We start from the raw sequence: 22,621 nt of genomic DNA, 5'->3' as shown, positions 1-22,621 counted from the left end.
CAAGTGCAACATCGTTTTAACATCATGTCAGCGTGAGAGAGGACCATCTCTCCCTCAAAGCATCCATCCATCCATCCGTCCACCCACCCCTTTCCCCAGGAAGGCCAGGGCGGGGATGACCCTCTCCTGGGCGACACACTGGAGGATCCTGGGTGCTCCGTACAGGCCGCCCATGCAGGAAGCCAGCGAGGAGATATAGAGGCCCAGCAGAAAGAGGAAACCAACCAAGGAGACCTGGGGGAAGAAGGAAAACAAACAGAGGGATGGAGGGGGAGTTCAGAGAGCGACTACACCCTGGCTTCAGTTCCGCTTCAGCCAGCCCCTTATGAAAACACAATCCCAAAACAATATGGACCAACCGCCTCCTTATTACAATAAGGAAGTCCATAAAGATTCCGTGACGGTTCGAAACTAATTATCAGTCACGGAAAGCAACTAAGAACATGTACTCAAGTACTGTACTTAAGGAGTAGTTCACCCAAAAAAATTACTTATTTCCTATCAATTACACACCCCATGAAGCATTGAATTCATGGAGATTGTTTTGTTCTCGTCGCCAATAATTTGATGATAATAATAAAGACCCTAATGTATCCGGTAGGAGACGCAAAGGAGTCTCCTACCGGATACATTAGGATCTTTATCATTATCATTTGGCACTTTAAGTATATTTTGATGCCAATATGTTTGTACTTTTACTCAAGTAACATTAAAACTACGATTCTGATATTGTGGTATTATTTAAATAAATAATCAGAATACTTCTTCCACCTAGGGATGCACTGATCCCACATATCGGTATCGGCTGATATTTGCCGTTATCGGCAAATAAAGCTGACATTAACCGATAGCAGCAGCCAATATTTATCTGTTGTTGACAAGCATCAATTTTGTGCTGGCTATGTTGGTTATCTGGTTATCTACAGTCTACCAAGCTGCAGATTCTGAACAGTCATTTCTTATAATGAAGGTTTCCCTGGCACAAAATGGGGGAAATAATAACACCAAAAACTAAATAAACAAATATCGGTATCAGTATCGGCCAAGAATTTCCATAACGGTGCATCCAATGCCAATTATGACTGCGATACTGGGATCCAGTTGATTGATTTACACAAGCACACGCTGACAGACAAGCCCTGACTATTTTCAAGTTGCATGCCAACCCCTGACTGAGTCAAGTTGTCATCAACAAGTACTGTATGCAACCACTGGCCTGTCCTATGAATCACCCCTTGGCCCAAGACCCTTCCCTACCAACAGGCCGTAAATGCAGCTGTGTGTGTGTGTGTGTGTGTGTGTGTGTGTGTGTGTGTGTGTGTGTGTGTGTGTGTGTGTGTGTGTGTGTGTGTGTGTGTGTGTGTGTGTGTGTGTACTTGTATCACTGCACTTGTGAGGGTAGTATATGTAGAATTTGAGAAATAGACGTTGTGAGGACAATTTCCCTGGTCCTTGGTTTTATAGTTGAAAAAGACTTTCAACAAGGTTTGGGGGTTAGGGTTGGAGTTATGCCTGATTTATACTTAGTTGCACACGCAGCTAAGTGTTGCACAGCGAATATAGTCGATCTACAAGCTTGTAGACTGGCCATTTTGGGCTTTAGTTAGGATAAAAAAAGCAAAAAAAGGCATTCAAAAAGTGGAAATCCAAAAATTGAAATGTCCTTTCAAGTATAGTAATACAAAAGTGTGTGTGTGTGTGTGTGTGTGTGTGTGTGTGTGTGTGTGTGTGTGTGTGTGTGTGTGTGTGTGTGTGTGTGTGTGTGTGTGTGTGTGTGTGTGTGTGTGTGTGTGTGTGTGTGTGTGTGTGTGTGTGTGTGTGTGTGTGTGTGTGTGTGTGTGTGTCCTCAGCACTACTCTCACGCCTGGCCTCGCTAACAGCAGCTGTGTAAATGGACCCCACAGAACACTTGTTCAGTACAGCCCAGCCCAGTACAACACTCACATCCGCATTTAACCCTGGAGTCCCTATTTTGGGCAAATCTTTTCAATTGTTTGGGTTATTTTTGCTATTCATCCTATGACAAAGTAGAGAGCGTGGATTGTATCTGGCTCATAATTGCTACAGTTCACATATTTCCATTTATGTTTACTATGTTTATACTTACATACATACAGCCTTCTACTGTATGTATATGTATGTGTATGTGTATGTGTATGTGTATATGAATGTATATATACTGTATACTGTTTTTATATTCTGTAGACAATCGTAAAGTGTCTGTATACACTGATATTGTTTTTGCACACCCTGTAAGGTTATTTCGATTATTCTAAATGCTCTACAATTAACAAATATCAATTTTATCGCTGTCCCCGGCATATTATCTTCTCGCTGTTTTTATTATAATAAATCTTGTTTTTTGGTTATTATATTGTTAGCGCAGTCTGGTGGAGCATGTCACACCAACATTTCACACACATACTTTAAAATAAGTGGACCCATTTAGCATCTTGCTTTGTGTGGCTGTTGCGTGCTCTAGTTCCAGCCCTGTTGTGACGTTGTGGGACAGTCCCTCTCTAGCCACCGTGCCAAAAGCGTGACTCAAAAACGTTCCATGACAGGTCGGGGGAATTGTACAAAGCCTGCCCTTTGGATGGCATTACGAGAAGGAGGTTGAACACAAAACCACAAAACCACACCGCAACAAAACTGAGCTCGTCACTGTGTGTGTGTGGGGGGGAAATAGTAGAGAAAAAGAGGAGAAAAAAAAGAGTTTACCTTTTCCGCTATCAAGAAGTCATAACGCAGGGCCTCTCTGGTGCAGATGGCCCCCAGTAGGAAGACAAAGACCAGATACAGGAACCACCTGTGGAGCCCCACCAACACAACCACACAGCAGCATTATCCACGCGGCTTTCTCACACTATTAATAGGAGAATTATGTCAACGCAAAATCTAGAATGGAGTTACAGATACGGGTCAACCAAGGATGATTGTTCTGTTTTCATTCAAAAGGGAAAGGCTGAGTTTGCCTTTTGAGAAAAAATATGATTCCGTATGCCAGTGGTGCTCAAAGTGGGGTACGGGTACACCCAGGGGGTCCTTGAGGGGGTTCCTGGGTGTGCCCCAGCAAAATCACTGATAAGATAGGAACCAAGTGGACCCTTACAGATCTGTGAGGGCTGACCTTACAGGTCTGGACCTATTCGGGTCCATTTGGTACCTTGTCAAGAGTTATGGGGATCCGTAGCCCAATGCATACCACAACTGGGGTCCTTGAAGATTGGAAAGTTTGAGAACCACTGCCAAATGTGCAAGTCCGATTGCACATTTTACTTGGAAACTCGTGCTAGGAGGGAGGTTAGGCTGAACTTTGGAATTTTGTGATTAAACCACATGAACCCTATTAGCGTCCCTAATTTGGGCATGTCCTAATAGGTGAACATTCAGCAAAAAAATGGGTGAACATTTAGCGAAGTGGCAGATCTCCAAGCTCACATTGTTTGTGTGTGTGTGTGTGTGTGTGTGTGTGTGTGTGTGTGTGTGTGTGTGTGTGTGTGTGTGTGTGTGTGTGTGTGTGTGTGTGTGTGTGTGTGTGTGTGTGTGTGTGTGTGTGTGTGTGTGTGTGTGTGTGTGTGTGTGTGTGTGTGTGTGTGTGTGTGGGGTCCTACGAGGTGAAGACAGCTGCCAGAGTTCCCACAGGGATGTTGTGTTCAGGCCGCTGAAGATCTGAGCTCATGTTGAAGCCTGCCATCACCCCTACACACACACACACACACACACACACACACACACACACACACACACACACACACACATAATGTTTTACACCATGTTGTTGGCTCACAAAACTGTACAGTATAATCTTTCCATGGATGTGTCTCTCATAGCCTACCGTATGATAAGATATCGTCGCTGTCGGGCAGAAAACTTGTATCTCCACATTCCAACTTTTAAATTAATACTCTACTTCACTGCACAAGAGTGTCGCGCATGTTGAGTTTGCATGTTCTCCCCGTGTCCCCTAGGGTCTCTACACTGCCTCCCCCTGGTCAGCCGGGGCGCCTGATGGAGGGCAAAGGAACTGGTTGGAATACCGTGTTCCTTCCAGGCGCAACGTCCTGCCGGGGAAACTCCCCCTGTCAGGTGATAAGAAGCGGCTTGATAGCTCCTCGTGCACTGAAGGAAGCATGAGCTCAGTTAGGGGCTCTCCCTAGGCTGGCAGAGGGAGAGTAGCGCCCAGGATTACAGCTTTTGGCACCGAGTGAAAAATGGGTTACATAATTATGGGATAAAATAAAATAAAAAAATGTAATTGCAGCATATTTTGTAGATCCGCTATTTTTGCTATTTAAAAGGTTTTAAGAAGGGCTTGTTACTAAATAATAACTAGTGGATCCATTGGAACATTTTCCATTTCCTGAAAATTAACACTTTTGGACATACAAGGTTTCTAGCCGACAGCGCCGATGTGACGATCAGAATGGAAATGGTTATGGTTCCTCACCGGTTGCAGCAGGGAAGAAAACCCCAAAGACGGTGAAGAAGTTTTCTCCTTGGCTGTAATCTGGCAGAGAGTTCTTACTGAGCAGCTCCGGTGAATAGCCAATGAAACCATGCTCTGCAACACAGAGAGACAGCAGTCAAATAATGAAGTGGTAATCAATGAGAAAAGAATGTCATGTAGAGGTGTGTAGAGGTGCAACAGTTTATCAAACAACTTGATTGAACCCATTAAGACCTGAGACCGAGCCTTAAAAATGTCTTCTAAATCAGTTCTGAAAAACTTATGTTGCTGTAATATGAGTGGTTCTCAACTTTTTCATATCAAGGACCCCCAAAAATATGTATTTGGCCACGGAACTCCATCTCAAAATATTTTGTTCCAAGGACCCCCAGAAGCAAAGATTTGAGTTTTCTTAAAAAATATATATATTCAAAGATTTGCACCAACTTTCACAATTTTTCAAAAATAGCAGATCTACAAGTAGTACTTGTAGATCTGCTATTTTTGAATAGCCAAATACATCTAAAATGACACAGATGAGTTCCTGGCTTTAAAGGGTTAATTGATTAGACAAAATTGATTTTGGAGACTTTTTTTTCTCTTCAAGATTTACAATTTTGGGCATCAGAATCAGAATCAGGTTTATTGTCACATCACAGGTTTACAAGGTAAAAAAGTGGGTGAAATTCGTTTTTGTACAACACTCCCATCGCAACGTTAAATTCCGTAGAAAGAAGGGTGGGGAGAGAGAAAAAGAAGAGGGGTAGGGGGTTAAGTGGGAAGGAGATCAACAGAGAACAATAGAAGGCCAAAAAAACAGGCCATTATAGGCATTATAGGCAAGAATTGTCAACCATTTCGCAAAATACTAAACTGATCTACAAACTCTTGACGTGTTGTGAGCTTGTTGATCGTATATTTTTGGTATTTCTGTGTTAACAGACAACACCATTGTATGATTAAGTATAAAGTATCGATTCCTTGATATGACAAAAAAATGTGCTTCTTGATTATTCAATTAGGCTAATCGAAAACGTAGAAGATAATCTATAGTTCGGCAAGAGGATAATGGATAGCTGTAGCCCTAATGTGTATTGTACAGTCTGTATATAAAAGTCACACGTCAGGCTGTTTTACATCAGTGTTTTCCTCAGAGCGGATGAGAGTTTCTAATCCTCAGACAGCTGAATAGATGGAATGGAATTGGAAATTCAACAGAGCTGTCAGCGTTGCAGAGGAAGCTAAGATGAGAGATCCACGAGAGAGAAATAAAGAAAGCGGAGCAGAGACATAAAATGTGAGAGTACGAGTGGTAGTGACAGAGATGTGGAAAGGCCGGGTCAGGGGAGGGTTGACACACAAACAGCATTCTGGGCATCAAACGGGCACCACTGCAGCAGTTTTCCCGGTGCTACGAGCAGTGGCGGACTCAGGTACTCAACTCCAGTACTTGAGTAAAAGTATAGATGCTCCTGTTCCAGTATTACTTGACTACAGTTGCTCTGTCAAATATGTACTGGAGTACTTGCTTTTAAAAGTACCTCAGTATTCAAAAGTGCAAATTACAAAGTACATTTTCTTTTTAATATCAATGCATGGCTGTATTGAAATTTGGCTAATTTCCAAAAGATTACAAGTACAGTACACAACATGTCGCATCTCGACGCGTTGTGAGATTATAGGTCAATCATTTTCACTATATTTGAAATGTGTTTTTTGTTTTTGCTTTTTACTCCTTTTTCTTCCCAATTTAGTTGTTATGCCAATTAATTCCTCCTCAAACACATTTCTGTGTGTTGTCACTGCTGTTGTATCCTACTGACTCACCTACCAGTGAGGAGCCCCCACCGGGAGGACGTAGAGCCTTCGTCCTACTCCTCCCGCCCAACTCTCCCTGCTGACAGGTGCCGCCCCAGCCCGTAGGATTATGTGCAATGACTAATATCAACCTCCTCGCCCGGCTTCCCTCCCCCGAACACGGGCCAATTGTGTTCGTATATAGACGCTCGACAAAGCCGGATGCACCACGATGGATTTGAACCCACAACCTCGGCGGTGGTGGGCAGGCACTTTACCACTGCACAATCCGAGCTCTAAATACAGTTTTTAAAGTGTTTAATTCATAATATACCTTTTCCTCTTCCTAGAAATGTAGTGGAATGAAAAGTACAATATTTCTATTTGAAGTGTAGCAGAGTGAAAATCATGAGCTTGTAAAAAAAAACAAAAAAAAAAACTAGATCTACTATTTTTGAAAAATCTTCAACATTTTGTGCAAATCTTTGAATATATATATATTTTTTGAAACAACATATTAAGTCTCAAATCTTTGCTACTGGAGGTCCCTGGAACAAATATTTTACAAATGTTCACCTTAATAAATATATATTCAAAGATTTGCACACATTTTCACGATTTTTCGTGGATGCCGTGCTATAAGCTTGTAGATCTGCTATTTTTGAATAGCCAAAGACATCTAAAATGACAGAGATTACTTTAGTACAGTAGCCTCAAGTAAATGTACTTAGTTACTGTCCCAGTCTGAGAGGTGTCACCTCGGCGCAGTTAGACTGCCGGATATGAGAGCTATCTGCTCACAGTGAGGGGGACAGACGGGTTAATACACTGTCACCGCCAACCGGAGAGTCTTTTCACAGTCTGACAAAACACGGACATGGAAATAACGTTGTAGAGGATGTGAGGACTGGGAAGGCAACGTTGGGGATGATTTCCAAAGCCGGGAGGCAGAGAAAATGGCCCAGACTGCTGAGGTGCAGGCTGGCATAAACAAAGCACTGAAATCAAAGTCAGTTAGCTTCAAATTGCTGAGTCAGTCCGGTCGGTCCGTTAGATATACAATAAATATACTTGTTCTGTTGCTCCTGCTGTAAATAATTGTATTAAAGGAGTAGTTCACCCAAAAAAATACTTATTTTCTATCAATTACACACATTTTTTTTTAATTTTTGTCGCATTCCTAAGTACATTTTTGATGACCGGGTGGCTGCTCAGTAGGAGACTCAACCTACCGGAGACTCTGACCGTCATCACATTATTGGCTTTAGGAATGTGACAAAAACAAACAAATCTCCACGAATTCAAGGCTTCATGGGGTGTGTAATTGATTTCAATTGAATTCATTTTGTTGGGCGAACTACTCCTTTAAGTCAACATGATTGATTTTGCATGGGCTCTACAATAGTGTTGTTGTTTTTTTGCTACTTCCAATTCATTATTAGAAAATGTCCGTCCTTCATCACCTGAGGAAAACAATTTGTACCTTCCGTACTGGAGGAAGGCCAAATTGTTTGGCCGCAATGTTGTTTGTCTCTGTACCTGTGATGCATGGACACTTTGTTGCAAGTAAAAAAAGAAATCTGACAAAGTTGTCGTGCTGACTTTCCATTTTTAAGCTGTTGTTTATCCTGTCCTGCACCAGCAACAACTGGGTGTGCACGCTCTCCTTTGAATAACATTTCGATACGAGACATATCATAATATCTCAAATTTATATTGCGCTTTTCTAAGTACCCAAAGAAAGATATCAGACAGTATATGCATGTATTCAATTCAGTCTGACCCCCCCAGCGAATCCAATCCTGCATACAGGTCTCCACTGATGGGGGGCCCCACGGTTTAATCCAGAGAGCCAAATCTGAAGGGTCCGCCTATGTTACAACACCGGCCATTTCCCGCTGGGTTATCTTACGATGGGAAAGAATGTGTTCTCTCAGATTAATGACATGTTTATCCAAAAGGAAGTCACCGCCCTTTTCAGAAGCTCAGCCGCTTCCAAGTCTGAGGGGGAGAGAGAGAGAGGGAGGGAGAGAGAGGGAGAGAGAGAGAGGGGGAGAGAGAGGGAGAGAGAGCGCCAAGTGCATGGACGCTCATTCTTTTCTTCTCAGAAATACACCAATGCATGACACAGACTAAGCCCAAAAAGGGATGGATATACCATCCATTCTGTCCTGCTGTCCACAGCTATGATGAGACAGGGAAACTTAAGGAGGGCTATACAACCCAGATCAAACAGGACCAGGAGTCCGAACTCTCAGAGTCCATTCTGTGAGTCCGGCAAGACCACCCTTTATCCAAACAATCCCAGTGGTGGTGTGTAACTAAAAGCCAGGGCAGTCAGTGTCCATGTCTCCACTGTGTGGGCTCCCCACCCTTGTTATAACATCACGCTCCAACACCCGAGCCAGCCTGACTCACACACACACACAGTGCCGCGGCCGCTCGAGCTCCATGTGCTACCAGCGAGAGTGCGGGGAGAGAGAGAGCACATCAAGTCAATTAACTCAAGGGTGTTCACTTGAGCATGTAGATGTAGAACGTTTCCCCCAGAAATAGGGATGCTAAGGGTTCGAGTGGCTATAACTCAAAATGGTTTCACTTCACTCATGGACTAAAACAATTCAGAGGTTTGCACGCATCAGCAGTGCTTCACATTTGAGCGTCCAACTACTATAGTGCATGCAGGGTAGTTTGTATTGCACAATAAAACAGGGAGAATATCAGACTTTTTTTCTAAGCATATTGTCTGACCACTAAAACAACTCCCACAGCCCTGCATTCCATTCTTAGATTACTAAGAATGTGTAGGCAGGTTACATTGGTTGTCAATGGAGTTGCAACAATCATTACATTTTAGCAGATGATTAATTATCACAAATAATGTGATACATGAATAATAATTGCAATTAATGATTTGTGTTTCTGGCATTGAACATTTGACGTAAACAATTACACAGGGCAGGTACTGTATGACAAATAAATATACAAAGCCTGTTACTGAAATATACAAAGAATTGACTGACAATGACTGGTAATAAATAATAATAATGAACTATGGCCAAAACAGGCCATATACTTAATCATTTTTAATAGCAAAAATAGACGATCAACAAGCTCACAACGCGTGGGACAGGTTGTGAGCTTATTGATCTTTTATTTTTTTTGGCTACATTTTTATCCAATGTTTTTGTAACCCATTTTTCACCCAGTGCCAATTGCCTATGTAATCCTGGGCGTTACTCTCCCTCTGCCAGCCTAGGGAGAGGCCAGAACTGAGCTCATGCCTCCTTCAATGCATGAGGAGCTAGCAAGCCGCTTCTTATCACCTGACAGGGGAGCCGGATGGGAACCGCGATGGCAACCGCAAAGTTCCCAGTTCGATCCCGGGCTCCCCCAGAGTTAGTGTCGAAGTGTCCTTGAGCAATACAGTGAAACCCTAATTGCTTCCGATGAGCAGGTTGGTGCCTTGCATGGTTTCCTCCGCCATCGGTGTATGAATGTGTGTGTGAATGGGTGAATGTAATGCACAATCTATGTAAAGCACTTTGGATAAAAGCGCTATATAAATGCACCATTTACCATTTACCTGAGCAAGACACTTAACCCCTTACTAACCCTCCCCCGGCACTCAAGTATGACCACTTTGGTAGCAATCAGCTGGTTGAAGCTGATCAAAGAGGTCTAATTATTATGATTGGCATTTTTGTTTTTTTCCATGAACATTTTTCTTTTGCCTGAAATACCCAACAATAGGGATGCCAGGTTGAAAGTGGTTAAAAGAGCCATGGACAATGATGTGGAAATAATGATGGAAATATGAGATTTCTGATCATTTCAAAGCTGATTTACACAGATGGAAAGGATATTCCCAGCCTGTGATGATGTCGTACTTGAGGTGTGTGTATCCCACTCAGATGGATGACAACACCAGTCTGTCGTCATAGGATCACATCAAGAGCAAAGATGCGGCAGCCTCTGGTTCAGATGAAGCCCTCGATCGCGCCTCAGTTCCGGCCTCATGTCTTTGTGTCACTGTCCAAAAATGTTGGGTGAAGTCGGGTTAACACCCTAAACCCCAGACCCAGGAAGCACATTATGGCTTCCTGTCCTCTTCCATGGGATCGAGGGCTTCAAACGGACAGATGGAAGCGAAAAGGCGTTGCCTGGTTGTATTTCAATTTGACGGCACAGCGCAAAATTGTCTTGCGGTTCAGGCACTTTTGGTTGCAGCAACAATACCTTGGCAATTTCCTCGGGCCGACACACGCCCTCCAGATTGCATGTTCGGTATGAGCAAAAAAAAAAAAGTTTCTCAAATGAATTTCCCATATGGGGGCAGTTAAGCTTTGAACCAATCCCAATTCTCAATTTTGGGTCCAAATGGACCCTTCACAGGTCTGTAATGCGATGCGTTGCATTATGAGCTTGTAGATCGTACCATTTCCGCTATTCTAAAACATTTTTGAAAGTATATTTCTTCTTTAAGTTATTTGTCATGTCTGCCAGGTGCAATTTTTGTTTAAGAAAAAGCAAACAGAAACGCAATTTGTTTTTATTTACTGTATATGTTCCAATGTTCAATGCCAAAAACAGTTAAATCGACAATTAATGGCCAAGTAAAATGTCATGATCTTGACAGCCCTGACAGTGGGGAGCCGGTTCTAACTGCACCTGAGAAACTGTTAAAAGAAACAGTATTACAGGAAGGACTTGTCATAATCAATCACTAAACTGCTCCTTGAGGACGTAGAGGACGGAGAGGGGGGGGGGGGGGGGGGGTCACTCGACAAATCTATTGTGAGCTCTTCAAGCATAATAACGCATAGCCTGTTGACTTATAATGACATTGCCACACACACGGCCAGTTGTGGAAGAAGTACTCCCATTGTTTTACTTAAAGTAAATGTAGCGATACCACCATGTAGAAATACTGACAAGTATTTTTTTATGCGTCACGATGCGACGTGAGCTTGTAGGCTAGATATGCTATTTTCAAATAGCTGAGGTACAAAAAAGTACAATATTTGCCTCTGAGATGTAGTGGATTACAAGTTTACACTATCAAAGAAATAGAAACGTTCAAGTATTTTTAGTGACTTGAGTAAATGTACTTAGTTGCTTTCCACCCCTGCACAGAGCATTGCTCAGTATATCATGGGGTTTTACTGAACAGCATTACTGGAGCAGGTCGGTGCAGACATTCAGTAGATGTTTTCATTGAATTTTGACACCTGGCTGCGAAGGCATAATGCCATACAGCAGTTAACTGTATGACGGTGATGTATGGAGGTTTGTGGAACCCACCGCTGGGCCCATGTGACAGTGTGCACAGGCAGCTGGCCTCGACAGGCCACCTGATTAGAGGTGTTATCGTACTGTAAACACATGTCGTGGCTCTTTTTCCTTCCCTCCGCCTGGCAGGTAACCAGGCCCCCGTTTGTCTGAGGCGCCCGGTGAGAGGAGGCTAGACTAGGCCCTTGGCTAGCTTAGGGGGACCAGCTGGCACTCCGCCAATCATGAGATCATCACCACACACATGCAACGCACGGTTGTATTACTATGTTTGTGAGGACATCAATGTTTTAAGGATTTTATGAATGTTGTTTTAAAAAATGTTATAGAAGTATGGCAGTGCAGCAAGTTGTGAGCTTGTACATCAGCTATTGTCTGTGCGTGACACCAGCATGCAACTACGTATAAATCAGGCATACCTCCGAAATCTAACCTCTGAAGGCCTAATACTAATCCTAACCCCAACCTGAATCTATTCCTAATTGTAAACCTAACTGTAATAATCGTTTTAAACCATAAAATAACCATTTGTCCTCACAACGTCCAATTTCTTGCATTAAACTATATACTTGAGTGGTCATTTGGCCCTCACAAGTATAGTAATACAAGTACAAACACACACACACAGAGAAAGTACAGCAGCGCTTAATTGGAAAAACCTGGTCTATCCATTATGACTAGCTCTCCTACTATCCCACTACCCACAGTGGTGGACAAAGTACTTGTACTGTAGATACTCGTGGTCAAATATCACTGTTTCTCTGTCAAATTTGAAAGTTGAAGTACTGGAGTTCTTGCTTTTAAAAACACTTAAGTCTTCAAAAGCACATATTAAAAAGTACATTATCTATTTATCGTCTCTGCCAGGCCAGAGGCGTGGCTTGAGACTATGTTTTGCACCCTGTCCGTCGGTCTGTCTGTGTGTGTGTGTGTGTGTGTGTGTGTGTGTGTGTGTGTCTGTCCGTCTGTCTGTGTACAGCTAATCTCCGGCATCGTGCCGATCGCAACGAAACTGTGCACGCACACTCCCTGGATGCCAGAGCAGAACCTCTGCCCTGAATTTGTCAGATCGCCCTGTTATAGTGCCACCAGGAGGTCCATTTTTGCAAAACAAGTTTTTTATATTAAAAATTAAAAATGTATATTACTCCAACAGATTTTGTCTGATTTTGTCAAACATCACACAAATCGGTACACAGTTTCTCTATAGTAATTAAACGCAATCAGTTTTTCATATTCCATCCTGATTGGCTAAGATTGACACCTTAAAGGGTTAGTTCAGATTTTTTGAGTATTTTCTGTAGGAAATACTTACCATTAATGTAGTGGTTGCAAAGGTATTAATTGATTGCCCGAGTTCCGTGGTCAGAGTTATGGTCCGTTTCTGATAAATATGAAGTAGTTCCGGTAGATTAGTAGATTTGGTGGGGGCCACTCATTAAAAATAAATAAATTAAAAAAACTAACGTCATTTGTATTGTTGACCCATTTCTACCATATAGATCAGGTTTCGTTCAATTTCGACCCCTCTGTCACATGGTAGTAATGTTTGTGTCCAGAATCACTGCGCCGCGGCAGCCTACTCACGCACAAAATATATGACACAAAAAATAGTACCATGTGACAGAGGGGTCGAAATTGAACGAAACCTGCTCTATATGGTAGAAATAGGTCAACAATACAAATGACACTAGTTTTTTAAATGTATTTATTTTTAATGAGCGGCCCCCACCAAATCTACTAATCTACCGGAACTACATTCATATTTATCAGAAACGGACCATAACTCTGACCACGGGACTCGGGCAATCAATTAATACCTTTGCAACCACTACATTAATGGTAAGTATTTCCTACAGAAAATACTCAAAAAATCTGAACTAACCCTTTAAGTTTGCGGGAGTAGCCCGTTTTGAACAAAATGCCTCAAATTATGAATGCCGCGTCCGATTGCGGTGAAACTTTGCACGCACATTCACACTACATTGAGGAACAAATGCCACCCTTTTGCCCTATTATAGCGCCACCAGGAGGCCGATTTTTGCTAAACAAATGTTTTAATATTATAATTATATTTATATTATCATTATTAATATATTATATTATATTATTGTCCAAACATCACGCAAATCGGTTCACATCATCTCTATAGTCATGTGATCAAGATGGAGCTGTCCGATTCTTCATATTCCATCAACATTGCTGACTCACAATAACCTACCTGACCTGGCGGAGACCTGTGCTCCGGGGAGCACTTTTTCTAGTTATCAAAGCATCAATTATTATCAGTTATAAATGTATTCAAATGTAGACATTTTCCCCCAAAAAGATTCAATGATGTTCCATCTACAAGTGGTTAATTCATAATGTACTTTTACCCTTCCTAGAAATGTGATAGAGTCAAAGTACAATATTTGTAGTGGAATGTGAAATGTAGTAGAGTGAAAGTCAGTATCAAAAGTATCCAAAAATAAAAAATTCTCATGTGAAGTACAGATACTAAAAAATACAATACTCAAGTAATTGTATTTCGACACTGCTCACAGTACAGGGATTTGGGCTGTGCCCAGCTGTGGTGGTGATGTGGGATTAGGGATGATGGTAGGCTGGTTTGACAGACACGCGGGTAAATGGAGTGGTAAAGTTTCATCTTGCCGAGCTAACCACCACCACCGCCAGTTGGTTGGTCGGTCTTGTTTGCGTTCCTCAGTGGTGGAAGAAGTACTCATATTTTTTTACTTAAGTAAAAGTGGCAATACTACAGTGCAGAAATACTCCGTTACAAATAAAAGGCCTATATTCAAACTTTTACTTGAGTAAAAGTATAAAAGTAAAATTTTCAAATAAACGTAGAGTGAAAAAGTACAATATTTGCCTCTATGATGCAGTGGAGAATTATGGCCTATAAAGTATTGAAAATTGACGTAAAAAATTATACTCAAGTACAGTACTTGAGTAAATGTACTTAGGTTACTTTCCAGCAGTGGCGTTCCTTGTGGTTTCGCTGGCAGAGAGGGAGAGAAAAGGCTCTGCCCTTCTGGAACTCTTTGCTCTTCCCTCTGAACAGGAAGTTGATAATCAGTGAGAACAGGAAACGCGGGGAAGGACTTCCTGAAGGCCAGCAAAAGAATACATTCTATTGAAACAAAAAGGCAACAATGTTTCCCCCACCACAACATACCACACCACACCACCGCAGCACACCGCACCACACCACAAAACCGTCTACTGACTTAACATTCCACAGGTTAGCAACTCGGCTCTAACCTGTACATTTACTCATGTAGGCTACTGTACTTAGCCATTTTGAGGTACTTTACTTGAGTATGTAAATCTTTAAATACTTCAATACTAGTCCACTATACATCTCAGAGGCAACTATTGTACTTTTTATTGCACTTATTTGAAAACTACTTTCTTTTTGTTACTTAGTAGATTTTGTTTATTATTGCAAAACATTCATTATCCACTCAACTATCACAGCAGCAACAACAAAGACCTTTACTTCCTTACAGTGGGTCTACCATTGAAAAAACACTTCCCCTTTTCACTTTCTGGGATATGTTATCCACACTAAAGAGAATGAGTGAGCAGCTTTGCAGTGAAGAAAAACACCCCAACAGGTACAGTATGGGTTAAAGGGGCAGATATGCATCAATAACAGCAAACCAGACACTGGCTATAAAATCTCAGAATGAGGAGAGAGTATGGTGCCACAGTGCCATCTACTGGCAAAAACAGCTCAATGACAAACCTTATTCAAACTAAGTGCTCCCATAACAAACAACTATAAGAGCCATGACAGCTAGTGATGGAAAGTAAGTACATTTACTAGTACATTTACTAGTACATAAGTATTGTACTTAATTACAATTCTGTAATCAAAATACTTGAGTATTTTCCATTTCTCAATATTATTCATATTTTATACTTACAAATATTGTACATTAAAACAGATTTAATTCATTATTTAACGTATCGCATCACGTTTGTGGTTAATCAGACTAATCCATTTAGTCGATTATAAAAAATCTATAATTTTTGGGGGTTTCAATCCTTTGACGACATACGTTTTTAAATAGTATGCTTCACTTTTATTTGATTACTCAAAAAAGTTATCAATAAGAAACCAACGGACAGTTGCAGGTGCCCAGCCCTCCCAGCCTACCTACCTGGGTCCAGGTGTGTGAAGGTGCCCAGCACAAAGTCCAGCGTGGACACGGCCAGCAGGGCCAGCAGCAGCAGCTGCAGGCGGACGATCCACTTGACCCCGGCCAGGTTGATGCCCAGCAGAGCCAGCAGCACGGCGGCAGACATGCCGCGCACCGCCCACTCACTCTGCATGCCCAGCACCTCTGCCACCGACTCACTGAAGCCTGTGATGTACATGGCCCCGGCCACGCACTGAGGAGGGGAAGACATGACAGTGGTTCTCAAATTTTGTCGTGTGAAGGACCCCCAAATTGATATGTATTTGGCCGCGGACCCCTATCTGAAAAGGATTTGTGCCAGGGCCCCCAGAAGAGAAGATTTATGCAAAGAAAATTCCAAATTATTCAAACATTTTCAATATTTTTCAAAAAATGTCAAAAATAGCCATCATATAAATGGATAAAGTGGTTAAAATGATTGTGATGCTGTATTACTTTTGCTGGGGACAGAGCTGGAACCCCACCAAGGACCAAGGGCTCATCAGCATGTCCGTACACGGACAAACGTGTCCATGGCAAGACATATGTTCATGGCACATCTATGTTCATGGCACTTTTTTTCCCCCCTAAAAGTTAGCTCACTTCACTTCTGATCAAAGTTAGGTGCCTAGCATTTAACTATTGTGACACTGCATTCAATTAAAATCCTGGCATGCTCTTCATTAATCACTCATCATGTAAGCCTCTTTTTTGACTCTCAAGTTTCCTTGTTCCAGTGTTCCATTGGCATTTTATCCTTGACGTTTCCGTGAGAAGCATTTAACATGTAATTATGTCTAATAAATCAAATCAAGTTTGCCAAACCAAACCAACTGAGGCTCCTGTCCTCAAGTAACGCTGTCCTTTGAAAATCAAGCAATCTCTATAATAGCCATGATGTATGGCCCTTTTGCAATGGAAGCATGTCTATACTGATGAGACTCAATTATTATTATCCAAAATAATAAGGATTTAGTTTTTGGTGGTTAAGTGGCTCAGTAGTTAATGACATACTATTGTTTTAAAATGTGCAGCACATTGGAATAGACCTTATAACACAGTCCCTTAGTATACATTTAGGGCTAGGCCAATGTGTTTTTGGTAAAAAAATATTATTTTGCATGTCTGTGGATGAAATATGAATGAAATTGTCCATCACCAGCTCCCATGGTGATGACCCCTGCAAGGACCCCACTTTGAGAACCAATGCATTTTAACTCTGACAGGTTACAAACGGAGAGAGAACTCATCCAGGATGCAGTATGAAAAAGTGAAATTGGAAGTGATGACACAAAGTAATGGTGCAGACAAAATTGGAACTGGAACACCATAACATTTAAGCTGATAAATAGAGCACTCTCTCCTGATTCGATGAAAATGGCACTGGAAACTTTATTTTGAGTTTATTAAAGAGCTAGGTAGATGGGGACACCGCTGTTACTGAACTAACACTCTATAGCAATGATTACTATCAGAATATAGTGCATTCAACACAATGTCCCTGACCTCTGACCTGTCCGAACACGTAGAGGAGGCCCACGGTGCCTCCCACGCGGCCCCCCAGCACGGTGGAGATCATGGAGTAGACCCCTCCTCCGTTCCCGGTGCCGCAGCGCTCGCACAGCCCGATCCCTGACATCACCGTCACCAAGGCCACCAGCACCACCAAGGACACCAGCAGCATCCCCAGCAACACACCCGTGTTCCCCTGGAGGAGGAGGACGGTGGGAAAAGTACTCACACTGTCTACTTAGGCAATAGTATCAATACTGCAAGGTATAAACACTCTGTTACAAGTGAAAGTCCGGTAATCAAAATTCACTTGAGTAAAAGTACAAAAATATACTTAAAATACCAAAAGTTAAAGTACTCATTATGCAGTTTGTCCCGTTTTACAAGTTATGTCTAAAATGTATTAAAATCATTGAAAATAGCAGATCTACAAGCTCACAAACGCGATGAGCTTGTATACTAAACAAGTATACTAAAGTATACTAAACACTAAATATATGGGGGTCTGTGGCCAAATACATATAATTGTGTCGGTCCTTGACATGAAAAAGTTTGAGAACCACTGATATTAGCAACATAAGTGTTTCAGAAAACTTAGGAGTTAGGATTTTGAAGACATTTGTAAGATCGGCCTCATGTCTTAATGGGTTAAGACATAGGCTACAGATATAAAACACAGACACAACAAAATAAAACCCAAACACAATTAATGTGTTAATGTGCAGTTGGAGAGGTGTGTCTAATAAAGTGGCCGGTGAGTGTACAGTATATGTCCGCTCACCACAAGGAACCCGGTGCGGAGGAAGAGGACCACGCCAAATATGTTGATCATGCAGGTGGTGAAGACGCCGTCCCAGGTACCGAAGAGGACCGGCTCCCACACGAACAACTGGACCCTCCACCAGGGCTGGCTGGGCCGCTGCAAGCCCTATACCGACCACATGAGGAAGATCATGCTTTATAGATCCATTTGATTGTGGATGATCTTTTTTTTTCTTCAACTTTCTTCAAAGTTTTTATGTTATATACAGTTACGTAGCATACAAACATTGTGGATGATCTTTACAGTTTACAATGGGTGGCATGAGTGGTAAAACTATCCCCTAACCCAACTTTAGTTACCCGCTGAGAAAAATATCATTTTATGTTGACAGAAGACAAGGCTGAAGGCAGGGTTTGATTTGTAAGAGAAAACAGAGATGGGACACTTTCTTAATCTTAACCACTTAAAACCTTTATATTTCATCATGTGATAAATACAAAGAAATTGTTATTTCCCAAAAGGAAATGTTTTTACTGGGGGTGGGGTGTTTTCCCTGCTTAGCACCATGTGGCTTGCATCTGAAGTATCTCAATAAAGCTTTATTTGCATCTCATTTAACCCTCATAATCGACAGATATTTGAGTGATTCCTATATGCCGTTGGTGGTACAACAAAAGGTTTGAAGGCTTTGTACAAAAACACTTTTCCTTGTGCACATATTATTTTTTGGCCATTAAGAAGACTTTTTCAGTCTGGAGGGGGTTTATGCATACTTAAGGACAAAGTTGTACCTGTGCATCCTCGTGGAACAGATCGTGGATGTGTGTGTGGTTTGTGAAGGTGCCAGGTACTCTCCCAGGCCTCGGCAGTCCTACACCGGACCACCCTGTGGGCTGCAGGGTCTCCATGGCAGGGGATGGAATGGATCACTGTGACTCTGTGCCCTGCACGCATCAGTAGTCATGTAGAACAGGGGTTCCCAAACAAAAATGTATTATGAATTAATCACTTTAGCCCCATTTCCAAAATAGCGAAAATAGCAGATCTACAAGCTCACAACGCGTCGCATCCGGACACGTTGAGAGCTTGTAGATCGTCTATTTTCACTATTTCTTACAAGCTTTTTTAATGCATTTTTTTAAAATGGAATTTAGGACTTTTTCAAGGATCTTTCCTGCACAGAATATATAGCATTACAGGCTGACATAATCAGTGATCTTTTTTACTTGAGTAAGTAAGTAAGTAAGTAAGTAAAAGTACTGCAACAATACCACAGTGTATAGCTAAATACTCTGTTAAAGACCTGTATTCAAATAGCTAAACTAAAAGTACTCATTATGCATTACACAGTATCATGTTATTGGACTATAATTATTGATCATTAATGGCTTAAGCTCTATTTTACACTTCGGCTATTCAAAAATATCCAGTATAAGCTCTCACCACATCACATGTGACCAGGGTAACATGTCCGTGGCAAGACGTAATTTTTTTTTTTGGAAAAAAATATGTTTTTTTTTACATTCCAAAAAACAAAACATGATTTCGGTGACACTCATAAAGTGTCATTATGACACTTTATGAGTGTATGACGAATTGTCAATATGTTGCACAACATACATAATTGCATCAAAGGAGGACAACAAGACAAATAGAAGCAATGTTTGCTAATAGCTGCCTTAATTTCCTGAACATGGCAAAAAACTGTGTTCAATCCTTTGTGGGGAAAAAAAAACATTTTAAATTGTGTATGAAGTGTGGTACAGGAAAAGAGCAAAGACAGAAGGCATGTCATCTGCTGAGAAGGAAGTTTGCTACAGAGGTAAAGGAGGGCAGAACTGGACAAGTAAAGCAGATTTTCATAAATACAGGGAAAGTAGTCCAATAGTCCAATAATAGCAATAAAAACTGTAACACCACCACTACTACACAGCCATAATCCATGGGAAAGCCTCGATCCACAGCCTGGGGGTCCGCAATCACCATGAGACCTCCAACCTAAAAGTTTGCTCACCTCCGATCAAAGTTCCGACTTCCGAGCCCTTGCATCAAACTAGTTGTGACACGGCATTCCTTTAAATCCTGTCATGCCCTTCAGTATCTAGTCACTCATACCTTACATTACACCGTCCTACGCACGGTCAAAGACTACCTGTTCACTTTAATAACCACAACTATTGAAGCTGCTTCCTTGACAAACAAAAAAACATTTTTAGCTGGTAGAACTTGATCTCCTCCTGTCCTCAAATAACACTTTCCTCTGAAAATAATAACCATAAGACCTATGATATGCACCCACTCACCTTTGCAGCCAACTTTTGCTCATGTAACAAGTGATGGTACTGTAGCACTGACTGTACTGATAAGACCCAATTATTGAAATCCCAAACACAGGATAGACTTAAAATGTGTAGCACAGAGCAATAGACACTACAGCAGATTAGTAGTCCACTATGTTTCTGGTAATATTATTGAACACATATTTTGTATGGTGATGAAAATGTCCATCACAAGCTGGCATGGTGATGACCCATGCATGTGTGACGTGTTCAGAGCTTGTAGATCGGCTATTTTAGATTTTTGTAAAGATGTTCGTAAAGCAGTGGACTAAAACGTCGGCTACAACATTCACCTCTGAGATGTAATGAGGTATAAGTATAAAGTTAAGCCAAATAGAAATAGCCTACAAGTAAACTTAAGTACAGTTGAGTAATTTCATTACTTTTCCACCACAGGACAGCATAACAACTTGACTCTGAAATGCACATTAAAACCATAGCTGCCATGAGGAAGGTTATTATCCCTGGTCTTGCTCTAAGCTTTTTGTTCATTAACTTGTCACAGCCTGTTAATTCTGTTTACACAGCCTGTATCAGTTATGGTTATTCACTATTTACTGAAAAACTAATATGCAGTGAGTAGAGTAGAGTTCTGGTGATTTTCTAAAACTGCAACCTGTATACAGTGCATATGGTTCTCTATTTTTTCCAAGATATTCTGAAAATAACAGATCTACAGCTTGTAGATCTGCTATTTTCAAATAGCCCACCTAGGTTTAAAGTGGTTAAACATATTTCTAAGCTAAATTAACTCATTCTGCTGGGGAACCCCCCCAACGACCACTTTGAGATACACTGTGGTAGAGTAGACTAGCTATGTTAATAGTAGACTACAAAAAGTTTCTATAGAGCAATGCATTGATATTAAAAAGAAAATGTATAGGGTAGGCTACTAGGTAATGTGTAGCCTACTTTAGAATAGCCTACAGGCTTAGCCTATTTGAGTAGTCTATAGTCACTTTGTCCATTATGCTTAAAGCTCAATATCTCCCCTGGATGGGGATTCACTCTTGGGATCGATATATTTATAACTCTATGCTTGGGATTCCTTCTTGTAAAGAGCAGTGAAATGGCCAATAGCTAATTGGGAGACGCAGATTCGAGTGTATATAGGCTACTTTGTCAGTTCGTCCTACGACGGCCTGTAAATCAAGCATTAGCCTACTTTTAATTTAAATGAATACAAGACATTAATTGCGGTGTCTCCACCGTCCCGGAGACAAACACAGGTGTGGCTGTAGGTCTAATAAACGGACACCCGGATCCAACAGGCGACAGGTGTGTTGACTGAGCAATCATTTACCAACAAAAGAGACAAAACAGTAGTGTGGAGTTTAGGCACCCTACATGGTAACCGCTTATCATGACATTTAATTTAATAAACATAATAACACTATATGATGCGTGTGTAGTGTATACATAATATTAATATACAAACACTCGGAGATGGAACTGCCTGTACTCTCTTTACTTGTCAGGTTCCAATAAATAATCAAGTAACACCTGTGTGCATTTAATCACATACACCTACCAAATACAATAAGTGGCACTGGACAATGCGTCAATAGGCTCTATGCACAGCAGCCATATTATCTCTTCCTTCACAGGTGTTACCAATGATACTAATGAAGGCTCTGTTCCATTTAGTCTAGCACAGTAGTTTCCACGAGCCCCATAACTCTGAGAGTCTCTCAGAGTTACACACCTGTAAGGGGCCATTTGGAAGCCCATGAGGGTCCCTGGACCCCAACTGTAGACCCACTGGTGTAACAGAGTGTTTCCAGTGAGCAAACATGCACAATATCAGCACCCTTACTCTGTTTGACCAGAATGGAACAGAGCCTTCATTAGTATCATTGGTAACACCTGTGAATGTCTTCATAATATGGCTGCTGTGAATAGAGCATATTGCAGTACCTATGATATGATGCGTATTTATACCCTGTTCACATAATGATTTAAATTACAATTAGCCTACCTGCCTGGATGAGGGCAACAAAACGCGTCGCTTTCAATGATAAAACACCGATTCCATGTCTTGTCAGGAATGGGTGAGAGAAAAATAAATATAGAAGATAAGCCTATGCCAGAGCTGTTTTATTTATTTATACTTTTATTGTTGCCTATAATTCTCCTGATAAACTCATCAGTCTCCATAAAGCCTCGGCTGTTTTCTAATAATGCTACGTGGTCAAGTCAAGGTAGACTGACTAGTCAGCAGACAGGTATCCTACTGCTGCTCTGACCAATGTTATTTTAAGGTGTGTTGATCTTGCCA

The 22,621-nt window shown here is 41.4% G+C and overlaps 1 protein-coding gene across 1 annotated transcript in view; it reads right to left on the bottom strand.

Moving 5' to 3' along the window:
* The window catches only part of slc12a8 (solute carrier family 12 member 8), a 28,914-nt gene extending 6,329 nt beyond the window's left edge, over positions 1 to 22,585 (bottom strand). The window contains exons 1-9 of the mRNA XM_084084073.1: positions 22,322 to 22,585; positions 18,796 to 18,948; positions 18,023 to 18,169; positions 17,243 to 17,437; positions 15,712 to 15,943; positions 4,451 to 4,564; positions 3,615 to 3,702; positions 2,722 to 2,809; positions 88 to 234 (exon numbers count right to left, since the gene is read on the bottom strand). Of these exons, the coding sequence (XP_083940199.1) occupies positions 88 to 234; positions 2,722 to 2,809; positions 3,615 to 3,702; positions 4,451 to 4,564; positions 15,712 to 15,943; positions 17,243 to 17,437; positions 18,023 to 18,169; positions 18,796 to 18,912 (1,128 nt within the window). The 5' untranslated portion in view covers positions 18,913 to 18,948; positions 22,322 to 22,585. The remainder of the gene's footprint in view (positions 1 to 87; positions 235 to 2,721; positions 2,810 to 3,614; positions 3,703 to 4,450; positions 4,565 to 15,711; positions 15,944 to 17,242; positions 17,438 to 18,022; positions 18,170 to 18,795; positions 18,949 to 22,321) is intronic.
* Positions 22,586 to 22,621: the final 36 nt, after the last annotated feature.

This window comes from Gymnoscopelus microlampas, assembly GCF_963454915.1.
Source record: "Gymnoscopelus microlampas genome assembly, chromosome: 17".
Lineage (NCBI taxonomy): Eukaryota > Metazoa > Chordata > Actinopteri > Myctophiformes > Myctophidae > Gymnoscopelus > Gymnoscopelus microlampas.
The sequence above is the reverse complement of the archived record's forward strand: the minus strand, read 5'-3'. Positions and strand labels throughout refer to the sequence as shown.